Genomic DNA, 19,023 nt, shown 5'->3' on the forward strand with positions numbered 1-19,023 from the left:
TCGCCTTCTACCAATCTCCGTTTTTCTTTTTTTTTTTTTTTTTTTGTAACTTTATTCCAAACGACTTTCCTAATGTCAAAGATATGCCGCGATACTGCAGTCGAACGTCGCATATATATATACGAGGGGGACAAAGTTGCGATCCGACTCTGATAAGAAGCAAATCTAACGTCGTCCGCAGCTCATAAAATCCGAGCACTAAACTCTCTCGACCGGTGAAAATATCCAATAGCAGAGTTAACGTCTTGCCATTTTCCAACATTTATACGTACACGTATGTTTGTACCTTGATTCGACCCGATGTTGATATGTATTTATGCATTGGGTGTCTTTCGGAAAAAAATATTATCACGATTTTTTAACTCGGGATCTCTGAAAAGTTTTTTCGGGTTGAATGAAATATTTTGGATGAATGTGGAATATGGTGAAAATTCGATTTTTCACTTTCTAGTTACTTATATCTTTTACATTTGTTTTGAATTTAGGAGGAACAAAAGTGAGAATATGTAAGAAAAACAAACCTTTTTATTTATTACTACATAATTCAAAATATCAATCAACCAAATGTTTTTTCATATTAAATACAATTATATTAACGTCACTTGCACTTTCAAACCTTCGTCAACAGAGTGTCTAGTTTTAAAAAATATACTCAAATGTATCGAAAACTAAACTTTAAATTTAAAAATCTTTCGAAAAAAAGTTGTTGCATACGAAGGGCCCGTTAAGGCCCAACTTTTTCTTTCTCAAAACAGAAGCTGCTTTTTTTTATTACATTTTCTTATTTCTCATTGGATATTAAGTAAGTTTTACTTCTAGTCAATATTTTGGTTTTTCGTCTTCGAACAGGCCCAAAACTTTATTCGAAGTTATCTTGCGAAAAGAGCGGCGACACGTTAATCTTTGCGAAGAATTTGAAAACGAGAACGAGTTCTACGATGAACGAAATTGTTCAACATTGATAAGTGTTCAGGCGCTTGTTTGCATTTTTTTTTTTTTTTTTTTAAGCATCGCTAAGCGCTTAAGAACGGCCGGGATTAGCGTTACGTGATGTACACCACGAAGAGGTTCTTAAACGCTTAGCAATGCTTAAGAAAGAAAAAAAAAATGCAAACAAGCGCCTGAACACTTTTCAACGTTGAACAATTCCGTTGATCGTAAAACTCGTTCTAATTTTTCAATTCCTCTCAAAGATCGACGAAAACTTGGAGCAACGTTTTGGGCCTGTTCGAAGACCAAGACCAAAAAAAGACTACGAATCAAACTCAATTGCTTTTCAATGAAAAACAAGAACATGAATTGAAAAATAGCAGGTTCCGTTTAAAGAACAAAAATTGGGTCTCATTGGGCCCATCAGAGGTCCCGGACCACAAAACTGGGATACTCGTCCGATGTCCCCTTTCATATCCGACAAATTTTGTTGCAATGATTTTTCGATTTGAAGTTTAGTTATCGATATATTTGAGTATATTATTTAAAACGTGACACTCTGTACGTTAATTCCTGCATTTTACAGCTATTTGATTGGACTTCGTAACGTTTGGCAGATCCTTAATTCTGCAATCTCGATTCAATCGCGGTGAGAAACGTTGCAGGTAGAATAGTTTATATCAACGCTACGACGCGTCCAATTGCATAAATGCATCCGCAATGTTGCATCATGTAAAGCTGATTTGCATCGCTGTCACAGCTGCAGCAACATTGCTGCAACTGTTCCGAGACGTGATCTTGGTACATTGCAAACGGAGGAACGTGCTCGCCATATTATAAAACAGCGTTGAAGTTGTACAATTTTTGCAATTATAAACGATGACAGTATCGCCGAAAAGTTATCAATCAAAACGCGATTATCGACTTCTTTTACAGACGCCTTCGGAGTAAAACAGGTATCGTTTAAAAAGCTGTTTGAATATTGTGGTAAATTCAATTGTGGTAAAAAATGAAAATATTTAAGAACCGAGCGGTAACCGGAACAAAAAATTTCTCTCAGTGTAGAAATATTAAACGCATAAATCGTCGATCGTGATGGTCGATAAAACCGATAATAAATGGTTTGACATTCGCATGCATGTTGTATTATTTTTCGTACGTAAAACAACGAAATTTCACGACAATCGTGCAAATTTTTACGGTCAAACGTAAAGTGGCTTCGAGCTTTTTGTTTTTATATTTTTATCTTGTTTTTTCATCGTTGCGTTTACGGTTTTCCATTCGATTCGATTTCATTTTACCTCGCGCGTTGATCAAAACCGTTCCGCCGAATTCGACATCTCGATATTCTCGCCTTTAAATATCTTTCTGATAACTATTTTTTTTTTTTTTTTTTTCGTTGTCTTTTTTTCGCTATATTTCGAATAAGATCTGAATATTTGCAGTTGCATCATTTCCTATAAATATCGTCAAACAGTCGGCGATTTTTTAATTTCTTTATCTAACGTGATAAATCACGTGAAAAATTCGTTGATATTTTCACAAAACCCAAATACAAAAGAATTAATAAACTACAAAAATTACGACCGTTAAAATTCTTTTACCAAAAAAGTGAAACTTTGATCATATTTTCTATTTCATACCCGAAATTTTGTTAATTAATTCAACTGGCACGTGCATTCGAATTTTCCAATCTATGATATTTCCGCGGGAAATAATCTTCCTGTCATTACCAGCCTGGGGATAAAAATGAAAATTCGCAAAACTGTTGGCAACAGACTCCAACCGCAAAATTGATTCGCAGTATATCGAATCGATATGTTTTGTTCAAATTTGAAATTCAAGCATTCAAGTTTCAGGTTAAACTCCCCCCCAAAAAAGAAAAAAGAGAAACCAAAGACCGACGACAGATAAATTCACGGCGACGGAAAAGTCACATCAGTTTTCGGTACCGCGATTCAAATTTTTGACTCTAAAAAAAAAAAAAAAAAAAAGGGTCATATTATACATACGCTCAGGTTTTTGACAAATTTCGAAATTCTATTCGATGAAACGGATGTCGAACCTGGTGAAGTAGGACAGTAAATAATGTATAACTCAGTACTCACACATGTGTTCACCCAGCGCCCAAATTTCCGGCCTGGAGTTGACTTCGACTAAGACAGTCGGAGCGCAGACGAGAAGCACGCAGAGATCAGCGACGCTCAGGTTGACCAGGAAGATGTTCGTGCTGTTCCTCATGTCTTTGCCCCGGAAGACGACGAGCGGAACCTGAAAACGCAAACGTGAACACTCATTTAGGAAACAACATGACGGGGCGTTCGAAATTTCGCAAAGAAATAATATTTAAGACAAATATAATTGTTTCGAAATCATCTTCGCGTATATATTTCTAATTCTATCTCTCTGTCCGGAGAGAAATTTTTCTCAGTGTACGACTCAATTATTTTTTCACAAACTATTCAAACGCCAAAAAACCAAACACCAAATAAAAAAAAAAAAAAAGCAGGATAAGTCCCGTAATGAAATTCAAGGCACAAGAGACTTACGGCTAATTATTATTATTATGGTTGTTGTTGTTGTTGTTATTATTATTATTATTATTATTGCTATTCGGCCGAGCCTTTTCGAAGCGTGCCCGCGTACAGCTTTTGAATTATTCCTGTAAAGCCGGGTGTCGCCTTTAACCGTAGATTCTAGGTGAGGTCGTGTAATCCGGCGAGCTGCACTGTCACGGGGCTCTGATTTGTGGACGAAATATATTACCGAGGTTCTAAAACGGCGCGGAGCGAGGCGCAAAGAAGGCAAGAAGAAGGAGAGAGAGAGACTCTCGAACAACCGCCGGATGAAAGTCATCGAAAGAATTTTGCCGTATCTGCGGATTCTCACCGTTTTCAGAAAAATTGCCTCAACCTTACACGCGAACGCACGCGTACATGACATACACACGTGTGTGTGTGTGTGTGTGTGTTTATATATATATGTATATAAGCAATTTTAATGCAATTGAAAATTATTTTGTTTTTTCTAGATATGGAGTGGAAAATTTTAAACTAGTGTTCGAAAAGGAATTTACCGTTGAAAGCAGAATTGATTTCAGCAAGGTTATTTGTCATTGAAAAGTAGAGCTTTGAAAATTATAAAATTGTCAACTGACTTCCTTACTCATTGAAAATCACAAACTATAGAATTTTTAAGAAAAATTTCGTAATATTTAGTAACAAGTTTTAACATTTTGCCATTGGCTGAGAAAAAAAATAGTTGACTTTACTATAAATTGAACTTTGAGCTTGAATAACTTTGGAATAAGTCGATTTATCAAAAAATGATAAGAGACACTTTTTGTAGACTGTTCAATTTCCCATAAAAATTGGTACGAGTCATTTGGATTTGTTTATTGGATCGTGAGGTACAAAATTCTAAGAAAAAAACAAACAAACAAATTTCCTATGCTATTTAATAGGAAAATAGAAATCCGCGATGAGCGACTTCTAAATATTAATATTAAGAGCTCCGCTTTTGACAGGCGTCTTTTTTCACCCCTCCGAAAGTATTTCAGAGGGGATTTTGAATAAAAAAAAAAGTAGATTTTTTGGAACCAGTTTAATACATATATATATATTTTTTTTCATATATGTATATATGTATATATAAGTGGGTAAAGAAAAGAAACGCTTGGGTCGGGAGAGACTTGCGAAAATTGATGTCATCCGTCAAGTATTGATTGTAGTACCTGATCGTGTCTTCCATACTCAAGGTAACAATCAGGGAAAATATCACGTCTCAATACGTGCTCATTTTTCGAAAATAATTCAATTTGAAAGCAAATGGAGAGAGTAGAAAATTACTTTGACGACTGACAGAAAACGTTGACTTTTTTACCTTACACATTCAAGGTGAGAAAATGATTATGATAATTTTATCGATTATCGTTATACGTAATGAAATAATAAAATATTGTTTCTACGATTGAATTTGAAGTAGAAAATTATTTGCGCAGACTAAAAATATACAATTTTTTTTTTTTTTTTTGCTCGGTTAGTTTCGATTGAGTATATTTTTTAATCTTTTTTCTTTGTTTATTAATTATTTAGTTTTGAATATCGTAAGAATTTAGTGAATTGTTTAGACACCTGAACACGGATTTAGAAAAAAATATTTGCAAAATCGTACAAAATTTAATTTTTTCAACGCTCTTCTCAAGCTTTGGTGAAAATCTTTGAAATTGCTTCAATATTTATTAAATATTTGGATGAAATTCGAACGTTCTCAGAAACTTTGTACACAAATGAATGAAGATTCTGAAGAAGAAGAAAAAAAAAAAAAAAAAATTACCACAAGTACGATCGTCAAAAAATTATCAGGATCAGTAATTCGTTGTAAAAAGTATATTCTACGAAAAATTTACTGTACATCAACACCGATGGAGAGAAAACAATTTTTATATGATTCCGAGTCTTCATTAAGTTGGCTATAAATTTTCGAGTCGATCGTACCGAGATATGATTAGGTAAAAAAAAAAACAAAAAAATTCATCCAACGCAGTAATATTGCGATAAATCTCTTTGCATAATGATAAAAACAAAAGTGTCATTACGCGTTTGTGATGTGACGAGAGTGAAAAACGCTGAAAAGATTACGGATGTGAAAAAAAAAATAAATAAATAAATAAATAAAACAGAAAAGTGATATAATATTGCATGGTTCGTAGATTGAAAAAATACAATCGATCAAAAACCGAAAATTCACCGATTTGCAAAGATAATTAATTAAACTCAACGTGATTGAATTTATTCACCGCTTTTAAGCATTCGTGTTAAAATTTGTTCCTTGCGTTAAATATTTTTCAACACAGTTTTTTCTTGTCGACATAATTTTTCTACCAAATTACAGTTAATTGTATGTTTTTTTTTTTTTTTTTTGACCCGATTCTCGATGAAATTTCCGTGGGTTAAAAAAAAAAAAAAAATTCACCCCGTGCGACGAAAATTCAATTGAGTTTGATCGAATTTATTCGCAGCTTTGCAAGCTTTGTATGAAAAAATTTTTTGTATCCTTTTTCCGGTGTCTTTAAAAACGTTTCCGTTTAATCAGAATCGAAAAATATAGTTCCAGGTAGAAAATGAAAATTAGTTTTCACTACGATCACTGTTGCTAACAAATGAAATTTTCCTCATTGCATATTTTTGAGAGTCGAATTAATGGTTCGAAATCGCGTCCCCGTCAAAGCTTGCGAAAGTATTTTACACTTGCGGTGAAATAAGTTGTCGAGCCTGAGAAATTCTCGGAGAATTGTTCGGCGCGGCATATTGTAATATAATTTATAGCGCGTTATAACGAGGCGTGGCTTGAGCTTTAGCTTATTCGAAGCTCGAGCTTTAGTTCAGGAAGTTTATCACCCCACCACTCGACTTTGGCAGTTTACTTAATTATCAAGCTATAAACGGTTGGCTTTTATCCCCGTGTTTTCAGTGTGATAAATTTCAAATCAAACGTAAGAAAAATATCCGACAAATCGCTATAGATTCAAAGCTCAAAAATTATCATTTTGCGGTGAAACAAATTTTATTCCCGCATCCAGATTTAGGAAATTCGATGGCCAAATGATACGAATTTCCCTTTAAATCGAAATATCACCAAAATGATAATTATCAACGCTGTGTGTTCGTCGAATTGGATTTGAATAGACCAAACAAAAAAAAAAACGAAATTCTTTGTGAAGATAGAACAGAAAATCAAAGATTATTAGTAATAATCAATTACAGATAAAAGGATTTGTAAAATTGTTGCTTTTTCGTTTTTCACCAAGTTAGCTTAATTTTTATAAATTTAAACTCAGATTGACGGGGCAAATTAACTTTGTAGAAAAAAAGAGAGAAAAAAAAAATGAAAATTAGATAAAAGCGTGACGAAAACTTTGAATCAATCGTTTTGCATTTCGAAATATTACGTTTTTTTTTTTCTTTTTTATTTATAACGAACGGTTGTTTAATAGGTTGCATTTGTTTTCTTTGTATCGGATAGGCGTGGAATTGTTTAGAATATAAACTAACGAATCGAGATGAACCTGTGTGTTTAGTATATTTTCGTAAGAAAGCGTGGAGATCAAATGATGATAACGTTAAACACGTTTCGTCACAATCGGTATAACAATTGTTATATTTATAAACACTGAGAGAATTTATCAGACGAATTTGCGATATAAATTATATCTTTATACAACAATCTGTATACTTTTTCCCGGGTTCATTAGCTTGACTTTCCAAACTCGGGAAGAGAAAGATCGCGAATTGAATTGACGAAAAGGCGATGCCTGCTTGCCTCTGAAATTCTCGTTCACGATGATTAGAGACGTGGGAAATTTTTATTTTTTTATTTTTTTGGAGATATAAAGAATCCGCCGAGCCGAAGCAAAATCAAATTTTTACAGTTGAATCCTGAATTCAAGTCGACGGGTTGTTTAATCGCATTTTATTCAGGTGTCATTATTGAGCTTTGAATATTTTATGAGATCTGATTTTACGCGATTATTCCCACCACGTGTAAATTCTGATTTTTTATTTCATCTGACAATTTTTTTTTTCACACAATTTCAGTCAACTTCGAATAATATTTACAATTCTTGCGGCTGAGCAACGGATACCAGAGTTTCCGGTAACGGCTAGAAAACTAATTTTCATTTTCTGCCTATAACTATATTTTGTCGATTTTGGTAAAAAATGAAAATAGTCAAAATAAAAATTTCTCTCAGTGCAGTTGTTCGGTTAACGTTGTTTCCGCGACGCAAAACTTAATTTTGCCATTGCGCTAGTTCGTCACTCCTGTAATATAAATGTAATAAAACCCATGAAAACTCACCATGAGATTACCGACGACTCCCAGCACCATGACAAGGATGCAAACTATCATGGAGGTCGTCCTGATGTAAGCCGGCAACATGTAAGGCGGCATAGTCGCGTTCCCAAATCCATTTTCTGTAAAACGAAGGTGAAGATGAACACATTTTGCATTTCAACAAATTATCGACCGTCAAATTTTCCGACTCTTCTACAAAATTGTTCATTCGAAGAATACTTTTTTGCAGGGTTTTATTTTACGATTGAAATAACGAAGGTAAAAAAAAAAAAAAAACAAAATTAGTCTGTAATTGATAATCGTATTTTATTAATTTAAAAGTCTTTTTATGGGAGTTGCAGTTATTTGTTTAGTTTTTTTTTTTTTTTTCCAGAATCTCGATGAAAATATGAGCAAAAGTTTACATCAGATTTATCGATGACAGATCAAATCGCGAATAAACGGAAAAATTTCGATTTTCAAACAAATATTACCGTCAATTTTTTTTTTTTTTTTTGTTCCACTTTCTTACGAAAAATTTCTAGATTTCTGTACCAGATTCACCATGGATTTTACCACGATAAAATAAACCGAACAATTACTCGGGAATTGGCGTGAATTAAAATTCAATTATAGCACGTTAAAAAATTTCATGATTCTTTAACTACGTCGAAACAATCAAACCAAACACCTCGAGTATTCAAAATTTTCTCGTCATTTTTGCGAGGCGGTAAAAACTGAAGCACAAAATTTTTTCCAAAAAAAAAAACACCATTCGTCAATATCTACAGAGAGAAATTCAGTTACATGCGAAAAGTGCAAAAATTTCTTTTCGTGATAGTTTATAATTTCTAGACACTCGTTCGGTCTTCTTTTTTTCTTTTCTCATTTCTTTTGCGTATTTTCAGAACGAAACTCCACGGAGTGAAAAACACCCTGGATACAATTTGGCATAGTGAAAGCCATAGACTGAATATATACATAGATATACATACATATACATACATACATACATACATATATATATATATATACCTTTCTTCACTAGGCATGTATATTCGATCCACTAAAATCGAATCGCTACCCTGTTATCGCTTCATGAAGCGAACGAAATAGGGGAAAACGATGCGGTGCGATTTTTTTCGCTCTATATAGCTTTCGCATCGCGTTTCATCAATTCAATAGTATCGCCTACAGAATGCGAAAGCCGATCTAACAGTTCGGTAAACTTGATGCAACGTGTGAAAAAAAAAAAAAAAAAAAAAACCAGTTAATTATTATTCTGAAAAACGTACTTGTAACATTTTTATATTATGTTCTTCACAGTGTGATAAAATATTGCTCAACCGTGATTGTGCCATTGATTTTCGGTTTTCGGCTTTGACTCTGTTAAAAATTTGCAAAAACTCACCTAAGGATCCATCCGATAGTGTAGATTCGGTGATTACACTTGGATAGTACGAAGAATTCAAACCAAGAGACATGTTTGTAAACATTTTCACTGTTTTTACTCTCTGCGAGTTCGCGATTAACAACAAGAAGAAAAAAAAAAAAAACAACAAACAAACAAACAAAACAACGTATTAAATATACTTATAATCTTTATAAACGAGATTTATTTTGGAAAATTAATCGAATCAGCCTTTTTCATGATAATCACCATTCGTCGAATTAAAGATTTTCATTATTCAACCACTTTCACCACACGCACATATTATTACGTTATATTTTTCACATTTATTTCCATTCCAATTAGCGTTGCAACATCTTTTCTTTTCTTTTCTTTTTTTTTTTTTTTTTACCTCTTTTATCGTTTTCGCAGTAATTGCAAAAATTTTACGCACGAACCAACGAATCAATTTCAACTCACACTTTTTAAATATTGAAAATAAATAAAAATTTTCGAATCTTGTCGACAAACTTCGTAAACATTCGCGATATTGTTTCAATTTATCGTGTGAATATTCGAGCCACCAAAGAGCGGCAAATATCGCGATTATCGACCGCTGGAAGGAATTTTAAACTTAATCGAATCACTTGATCACTTTAACCGAACAGTAGCAATTGCTTTTTAGCCAATGTATGATTTCCGTTTTCTCGAAGCGATCGGAGTGCAGTATTTTTGGCATTTTTGCACCCTTTTACGCGTATCAAATCAACGTCTAGCTGTCCAGGATTGCTGCCAAGTGAATCATCGTCGTCGTCCGATGATTTTTTCGCGAACGATTCGCCACCGCATCTGTAAAAATCGTTCAACACTGACAATGAGAAAATCTTCATTTGTTACGGTGACTAGAGAAATTGAATAAAGCAGGCATCGTTAAAAAAACTGTTTGAATATTGTTGGAATTACGAAAAACTAGGTACGCGTAAACATTTTGCGCTATTGTCGTTCCTTTTTTGGTAATTGCAACGCAAAATCAGTTTCTGAGGTTTACTCTACTTTTTTAGTCAAACAAGGCTTTAACGTCAATTTATTCTAGTGCGAGCGTTAAATTTTCGCAACGGTTGCGAGAAAATCTAGCAACAGTGATCGTAATGAGGAAGAACAGTAACGGATATCAGAGTTTCCGGTAACGGCTAGAAAACTAATTTTCATTATCTACCTAGAACTATATTTTGTCGATTTTGGTAAAAAATGAAAATAGTCGAGGACTGAGCGGTAACTGGAACTAAAAATTTCTCTCATTGCAAGTGTAGATTATTTGTGTTTGCTAACGCTTGTATTACGCCCACACAATGTACGCTATTGCAAGATCGCCTTGCGCCAGATGTATTGTAACAATTAGGTATTTAGGGCAGTAAATGAAATAATTATCGAAGAGAGTGGTTTACGATTGAATGAAAATTATAATTTCAATTTCAATTTTTTTTTTTTTTCTCCTCTCGTAGGTGTCGGTAAGAATTTTTCACGAGCTAAACTTCACGTTGACAAATACGAATTAAATTTGTAGACGAAAAATACGCACCGAGCATTGAATTTAATCACCTGTGAATACATGCCTGCCAATTAATCTAACAAATTAGTTAATTAACGACCGACTGATTTCCTCTCTCTCTCTCTCTCTCTGCAAGTGTTTGTAAAATATTTTTGAAACGATCAATAAATTATGATGGAAGGGGGAAAAAAAAAAAAAACCAAAAAATCAATAAATAATTTGCATCAACGCACGAATATAAAAATATTTTGTTTTTACACGACGTACGGAGATATTCTCAGTTTATAATATCGTAATTGTTTATGCGACGTATCGTCGCGAGTTTCAATTCATCCGAAAAATATATAAACGTACGTTATAGACCGAAGCCTGAAATAGACTGAAAAGCCATTTACATTCATTTGGTCAATATACTTTGATGTTACAGACACGGGCGTATTGTAGGAGATGGCAAAGGTGAGAGTCGAGAGATACTCTCGCGTAGCGAGGCAATAAACAGAGACGGCTTTGAAAAACATCCTGGTGCAAAGTTACAATGTCAAAATCATGTGTTACATGATTACATCGATTAACTTCGGTTTCTATCAACAACGTGTAAATTTCTACAAGTCACCGAAGTCCGTCAAAATGAATTTAGAATTATTAGGTATCGAACGATAAGTTTGTTGAAACGCACAAATTTTGATATTAAAAAAAAATGCCGGTTCAATGTTCTATATTAAAGAGCAATAAAAATTATATTTTTGAATTTAGAATTAATAAAGTTTGAGCTAATCAAGTTTATTGAAACGCACAAATTTCGATGTAAAAAAAGCCGGTTTAATGTTTCATATTGAAGAGCAACAAAAAGAATATTTTTCAGTTTAGAATTAATAAAGTTTGAGCTACTCAAATTTATTGACACGCACAAATTTTGATGTGGAAAAAGAAAAAAAAAAAAAAAAAAAAAAAACAACCGATTCAATGTTTAAAATTATAAATCAATGAAAAAACCAGAAAAAAAAACTCGAGTGATTGTCAAATAAAAATTGTTTTTCCCATTCTGTTATTGGTCTAAAGTATAAAACTTTAGACCGAATTTTTTATACATCGGAATTTGTGCGTTTCAAAAAACTTGTCGTTCCATTACTCAATAATTCTGAATTGAACGTAAATTGAAAATCGACTTTATTACGTATGTTAAAAATATCGAACGTTCATTTGTAATATATTTATAATAAACTTCGCCAATTTCTCGCAATTCGCGAGAAGTTGAAAGTTCGGTAGGTATACATATATATATATATATATATATGTATGTATAATATGTATATTATATAGAACTTAATTGTCCGAAGGCTGCGAACGCACTGAGCCGAAATCATATTAAGTACCTGCTCGGAGTTGTGAGGAAGTTGGGTTATCACTGCGTATTATATACGCCGTTTAACCCCCCCACTCGGAAAGATAAGAATAAACGCAGTTTCACGCGGTGTTAATAAATTAAAACAAAAGCCGTGCAATTTTTGGCAAGAGATTAATCCAATGCAGAAAAGTAACGGAAAAGAAAAGATAAAACAAGCGAATTTTAAACGAACTGAATATTTTTACTCTTATTGAAGTTGGAGTTTTCAAAATCTGTAAAAAAAAAAAAAATAGTCGGAAGGGTGGAGAGTCAAGAAATGCTAAAAGCGTAAAGTATGGAAAATCGAAATCATTCATTTTTTCATTTTCATAAATTTTCATCCAAACCCGATATCGATTTTTTCATTTAAATCGACGATTTTCAAACACTTTTAACAAATTCTTCCAAATCAAATTTGAAGTGTTCCGGAAGCAGCAAATTTCGAATTTTTTGATGGCGAAAGTTAAAGCAAAGAAATCAAACTTCGACGAAACATCAAAGTTTCGAATCGTCCGAAATCGGACGAGTCAAAGTTCCGAAAGTGCGGAAATGAGAAAATTTAGAAACCTGAGACATCGAAATTTCGAACGATCGAAGATTTTCAGTTCAGTGAATTTCTGGCTCGGTGAAATTTCCCCATTTTGATCTTTCTTTGTTTTTATATTTTAATTTTCGGAATTTTACTCTATCGAAACTTTACTTTTCGGAACTTTGTTCAATCGTAACTTGAATCTTCAGAATCTTGCATTTCGGAACTTTGTCGTCTGTCCAAAGTTTGATTTCTTTGCTTCAAGTTTCGCCACGAAATAATTCGGAATCAAGCGCTTTCGGAGCTTTTCAAATTCGGAGCTTGAACCCCGCCCCGTTATTATACCCGATCGGTTCTTGTTTGCTTCCTCGGCGAGGGATTTTTCGTACTTGGCAGTCTATTAACATCGTTTAACCCCCGTACATTGGAGCCAATTTGTATAACACCGATAACACGCGTTATCACCAGCCGAGCTTATTGATCGGCACGTAATGTAGCAATCGAAAATCTGTGTCAATCAGTTGCAAATTTTCTATCCAACAAATTAAGCTCTGGCAATTGATACCCGTCATTCATCGAATCAGGGCCGTTAATAAACCGTAATTTAATCGTCTCGAACGATCGCTGTCAATTAAACACCGATTTATCAATGCGCTAGCAATTTAAAATCGGTGTCAGGAAAAATTCGCTGCTTTATCTGCGTGTTTTTATTTATTTATTTTTTTTTTTTTTTTACCTACGCAACAAATATTTTTGGCGCGATATTAAAATTTATTCTCAACGATGATTTTTTTTTTTACGAGATTAACAGCAAAAATAATATACTTATCGCAAAATATTGCGGTTTCGCTTCTTTTCTTTTTTTTTTGGAGCATTTCAAGCGCTGTAAAATCATATCGGTGAATAAAAATTAAACTGGTAAATTTTCAAAAAAATAGAAAAAAAAAAGCGAAATAACTTTTGAAAGAGTTTGGTCATCAAAAGATTGTTACAGACATTTTTTTGGGGAGAGTTAAATTCCCTACGAAAATATGCGTCTGACATTTATTTACATTGCATCGTTACTGAGCTAAAAAAATTGAGAAATAGCAAAAAAAAAAAAAAAGAATAAGTAGAAATTGGAAAATTGCGTTTAGAAATGACTAAGTATTAATACAAAGGGCTCAAATTAGAAGACAGGCGCTTTATTTCTTCTTTCAAAAACTATTAAACACGTGACATTGGAAAAAGCAAAATAGGTAGTCGATTTTTTCAAACCAGTCCTGATCGTTTATACATCAATTTATTTTTTGACTTTTCCTGCTAGTTTTTTTTTTTTTTTTTTTTTTTTTTAAAGGTTTTCTCGCCCGCAGTTTGGCGAGCCTGATGACAAGGCAGGAGTGTAACTTGTAACGCATCGCTTTTCAACGCGTTACTCAATCCCAAGTAGGCCTATTATAATTTTAGATTCGACGGAGTCAACGTAACAAGAAGACTGCACTCCCACGCTCTCGCGTGTCTGATGCGAGAAAAAGTGTAACAACAAAAGATTCAGGTTTCGATAAAGAAGGTTCAGGTTTTGATAATTTTTTAAAGCTCGCTAGCTTTTTCTTTTCTTTTTTCTTTTTTTTCTTTTTTCTTTTTTTTTCTACAAGCCAAAACAGTCCCAACGATCTTTGAATTTTTCGATCTCACATTTTACACGCGTACCGGTTTTGAGTACAGATTCAAGATTCGCTCCAGACTCACTGCAAAATGAAAAATGTGTAAAACTTTTAACGAATCGATAAATAAAAATCTTTGCGACTGATTCAGGATCTAGAGAAAAAAGTTTACTTCAGCCGTGATTTGGGAAGAATTTTTCAACTAATGAAATCAGTCGTCACGAGTTTTCGATCGATACATCAATTGATGGAAAAGAAAAATAACTATGAAGCGTATTTCGATGGATCCAAAACCATGAAGAATTTTGTAAATTTTCGTAAAAATTTTAGTACGTCAAATTTTTAAACGGTAAGCTGAAGTTTTCGCATGAAAAAAACTGCCGCGTAATGTGAGTAAGAGTTTAATCGTCGAAATTGATAAGGAGAATAGAAAAAGATTGAAAGTACCTTTTTTTTTTTTTTTTAACTGGTATTTTATTATAAGGTCGAAGAGGAAAATAGAAAATTCAGCTATACAAAAGTGCCATTTTTTTTTTCTAAATTAAAAAATGCTACTACGTTGATTTTGCAAACAACATTTTTTGCGATAGAATAAATTTGCGTAAAACAATTAATAGCGAATTCGTTGAGTAGAAAAAAAAAAATTGGCTATAATTTAATAAAATTGGTTAAAAGATGGGTTGAAAATTTTCTTATAAAATTAGTAACAATTGATTTTTTGTTGTTGCCAAAGTGCTTCGATCTGTCAAATTTTTTTTTTGCAACAATTATCGACTGCGAAAATCAGTTGATTACTGAATATAAAAATTTGAAAATTTTCTAATAACTTTTCGGCTGAAAATAAACTTTCTCGTCTCTTTTCGTCTGTTTAATTTTGTTTACAATAGTAATAATGGAAAAAAAAGAATTAAAAAAAACCGTACGTTAATCGGTGAAATTTTAAACCTAATCAAAGGAATTTTTATAGAAACGAAAGACCTCGAATTTATTCAAATTTCGACCTTCTCCTTACACGTATACATATTTTATAATTATATTCAGCTATAAAATTGATCAAAACTCGGAAGAAGTTTTAGCATTGACGAAATTCAACTTGAGATAATTTTGCGAGCTGCGTTTTTCTTTCTTTTTTTTTTTTAATAATTGACTCTGACCAGCCAAAAGATGATATAAGTTTAAAACATTCTTTAACAACTATCGATTTATTTATACGTCGATGCGGATTTTTTCAGTATCGGCTTTGTAACATCGTGGATAAATTGCGAGTCGCGTTATTAATCCATGTATATATTATATATTTAATAGCGGACGTTATACGTCAATTTGAATAAATAAAAAAAAAAAAAAAACGTACCCATTGATTTGGAATCGCTTAAAATAGAAAGCGATTTGTTTACGGATAATTGATTTTTCGTAGCAGTTTGTTTCTTCCCCCGTCGCACAACCGTACAGATTATAAACAAAAATTCACACAAAACCTGACATTATTTTTTAGACACATATTTTACGTTCACTCGATGATGAATAATATTTTCGGAGTAAGACAGGAGAGAGAAGAAGAAAAAAAAAACCAGAAAAGAAAGAAAAGAGAGAGAGAAAAATCCACCACTTCACTTTTCTTACTTCGCATCATTTTATTACGTCATTATTACATCAGTACGGAAACTTTCGCTTTACTCGTATTAAAAATGACTCACCGTTTGATTTTCTTTATTTATTTATTATTATTTTTCATCGGTTCAGTTTGAAAACTCGGACACGAGAAAGATGCGAACGGAAACGGAGGGTTGAAATAAGACAAAGAAGAAAGACGTGAGATAAAAATGAAGGGAAAAAAAAATATATATATATATATATATACCATCAGCGAAAAAAAATATCGCGGTTCTTTACGATCGTGAATCTCTCGATCGAGCCGCGATTTTTGTACGCACGTTTTATTTATTTCCTTCCGTAAAATATCGCGACTCTCGTCGTTCTTCGACGAAGCGAACCCTGCACGCGTCAGTTTGACGACGCACTGATAGTTCCGAGACACCGAACCCGCGAACCTCACTTGAATGAACCAATGCGCGCGCCTGCGCAAACCCGATTAGCGTATTATAGGCATGCCTGTTGTGTGACGATATCTTGGGACTACCGAGACACGCGACCGAGAAACGCGCTGCGCCGGAAGTTGATTCCAACATCTGCAATAACGGGGATGAACAAAAAATTTTTCAAAAACAATCGATTCGAAAACGCTGAAATCGCTCCTTTTTTTTTTTTAAATAATTTTTGAGAATAAGAACTCGATTTTTAGATGTAAACTGGTTTTTTTTTTTTAATAAATTTTTCGTCAACAAATTCTTTGCAAAAGAAGAAGAAAAAAAAAAACGAAAAAAGAAAAAACCTTCGAGTGGAAAAGTCTGGAATCTTTTTTTTTTTTTAATTTTTTTTTTTGGAATTCCTGAGAATAAGAACTCGATTTTTAGTCGTAGGCTGATGTTTTTTTTTTTAAATGCGTCTTCCGTCAACAAATTGTTTGTAAAAAAAAACAACAGAAAATACATTCCAGTCGAAAAGTCTGACATCGTTACGAATTTCAATTCGCCGAGTCCGGTTGTCGACAATTTTTTAGAAATTGCGTTACGGTTCATTTTCTTTAAAATTTCATACGAATTTCGATTCGCCAACGATTTTTTACAGTCGGAATTCAAGTTGTAAACTAGCTTGTAATTAATTCGTTCAACAAATTCTTCGTTAAAGGGAACAAGCATTCAAGTTGAAAAGTCTAAAATCGTGATGAATTTGCACTCTCCAAGTCCGATCGTCGACGTTTTTTCAATTTTTTGTCAACGAGAAAAATCGAGTTTCAATCGTTTTTGGAAAATGTTCAAATATATTTCGTATGAGAATTCGACAATAGTGAATAAAATTTGCCGTTAAAAGGATGTTTAAGTTAGATGTTATAAATAACGAGCTGCTTCGTTGAAATTCCAGACTCGTAAAAAATTCTTCATTTCGCTAGTTATTTAAAAAAAAAAAGAAAATAAAGAATTGAATCGAAAAATTCCATTGCAATGATTTGAGTTTTAAATCAACCAAAATATCGTCGATCGAATTAGAAAAAAAAAAACCTGAAGAAAAGCAAATGAATAAATTGACTGGTAAAAAAAGCGGTTCATCCATTTTTTTCAATGTATTTTCGCAGTTTCTGTTTTTTTTTTTAATTTTTATAAGTATACTCGGTCGAAAATCGATAATTGTCTGTTAATTTTCATTTCATTTTTACGCATACTCGTAACATTCGAATTTCTGGATTCCGCTGTAAAATTTTCTCAACGTAGTAAAAAATGAAATACGGTTGATTCGGTATCGTTGTCGGAAAAAATAAAAAAAAAAAAAAAAAAAAAAGAAAAGTAAGAAACAACGTTTGACGGGTTGAACTTTCATCCCCCTCGGAAATTCCAAGCTCGCTCGCTCGCTCGCTTCTCATCTCCGTTCGGTTTATTGCCACGGTGGTTTTATAATGGAGAATTATCCGGCATCAGCCGGCAGCACGATTCCATCCTGAATATTGTACTCGTTTCAAAGGCGCGCTGAATGTAATTCGAGTTTACGTCGAATAACGCGCTCTTATTATCGAGCAACTTTTTCTAAATCGTTAAAAGATGCTTCGAAATGCGTAACGCGAATCACTTCGTCTAGCCAAGGTTTCGAAATATCTTAACGATCAAACGAGACGCGAAGCTTGTCAATTTTAATGACGTATCCGTCTTACGGCGATTCAAATTTCGCTGTTAAATTTTTAATTCTTGTATATATTAGTTCATCTAATATGGCGAATTATGTGCGAATCCAAAAAAAAAAAAAATGCAATTTTCCCAACTCTGAAACAGTACGCTGAATTTTTTCCACATCTTTCGATTCAACTTGTTCAATATTTATAAATTTTGAGGGTGATTTTGAAAAGGTACCTTTTTCAAAACGTTCCAAGCAATCCTCAAAAATTGTATTTTTTGTTTTAGTACCATAAATTTTTCCACGTTTCTTAATAAACCGGTTCAATCATTCACAACCACAGAAAGTGATTTTGACGAGAACCTTTCCTAAATTACTGAAAAAAAAGATTTGCAAGTGTTGACAAAAAAAAAAAAAAAATGGGAAAAATTGTTCCATGATGGCCCCGGTCTTGAATTGTTTGGAATAGTAAATACAGTTTCAGAGAATTTTGAGAAACTTAAAAAAAGATCCATCGCAAAATCACTTTAAATATATGTATATAAATAATTAAGCAATTGGATAAAAAATGTGAAAAAATTCAGGGTAATATTTCAGATTTGGGAGGAATGCGGAAATTTTTTCAAACAAAAATTGGTCAGGTTCACACGGAATTCTCTACAGACTGTAAAAATTGCACTTAAACGTATCAAAATTATTCGCAATTCGTTGATCACAAATAAGAATTAAATCGATATATTATAACTAAACATATATTAAAATAGTTAGACTTTAAAGAGTGGATTCCGATATTTGCTGGGTCAAAAAATGACGGAAAGTTGAATTTGTAAGTTCGAATCAAAGTACATTTTGGCAAGTTTTAATTGCCGGCGTTATGGCCGGTGCCAGCTGGAATCGCAACTTCGGCCAAAGTACGGATATCGCCCTTCTCTCTCTCTCTCTCTCTCTCTCTCTCTCTCTTTCTCTCACTCTCTCTCCGTAATTTTCAACGGCCGTCTGTTATTGAGTGAGTGGCAGCTGGGAGTATAAATATTTTTCGCG

General features: G+C 33.2%; 1 protein-coding gene and 1 long non-coding RNA gene across 3 annotated transcripts in view; both read right to left on the reverse strand.

Annotated features, from left to right (window-relative positions):
- LOC107219736 (growth hormone secretagogue receptor type 1) overlaps positions 1-9,305 on the reverse strand; it is a 69,876-nt gene extending 60,571 nt beyond the window's left edge. For both annotated transcript variants that reach the window (XM_046745221.1, XM_046745222.1), the window contains exons 1-3: positions 9,176-9,305; positions 7,789-7,904; positions 3,039-3,201 (exon numbers count right to left, since the gene is read on the reverse strand). In XM_046745221.1, the coding sequence (XP_046601177.1) occupies positions 3,039-3,201; positions 7,789-7,904; positions 9,176-9,260 (364 nt within the window). In that variant the 5' untranslated portion in view covers positions 9,261-9,305. The remainder of the gene's footprint in view (positions 1-3,038; positions 3,202-7,788; positions 7,905-9,175) is intronic.
- A 54-nt stretch (positions 9,306-9,359) lies between these two features.
- The window catches only part of LOC124295463, a 37,569-nt gene continuing 27,905 nt past the window's right edge, over positions 9,360-19,023 (reverse strand). Inside the window, exon 4 of the long non-coding RNA XR_006905399.1 lies at positions 9,360-10,003. This is a non-coding gene — a long non-coding RNA (uncharacterized LOC124295463). The remainder of the gene's footprint in view (positions 10,004-19,023) is intronic.

Source organism: Neodiprion lecontei, chromosome 7, assembly GCF_021901455.1.
Source record: "Neodiprion lecontei isolate iyNeoLeco1 chromosome 7, iyNeoLeco1.1, whole genome shotgun sequence".
In the NCBI taxonomy this organism is placed as follows: Eukaryota; Metazoa; Arthropoda; class Insecta; order Hymenoptera; family Diprionidae; genus Neodiprion; species Neodiprion lecontei.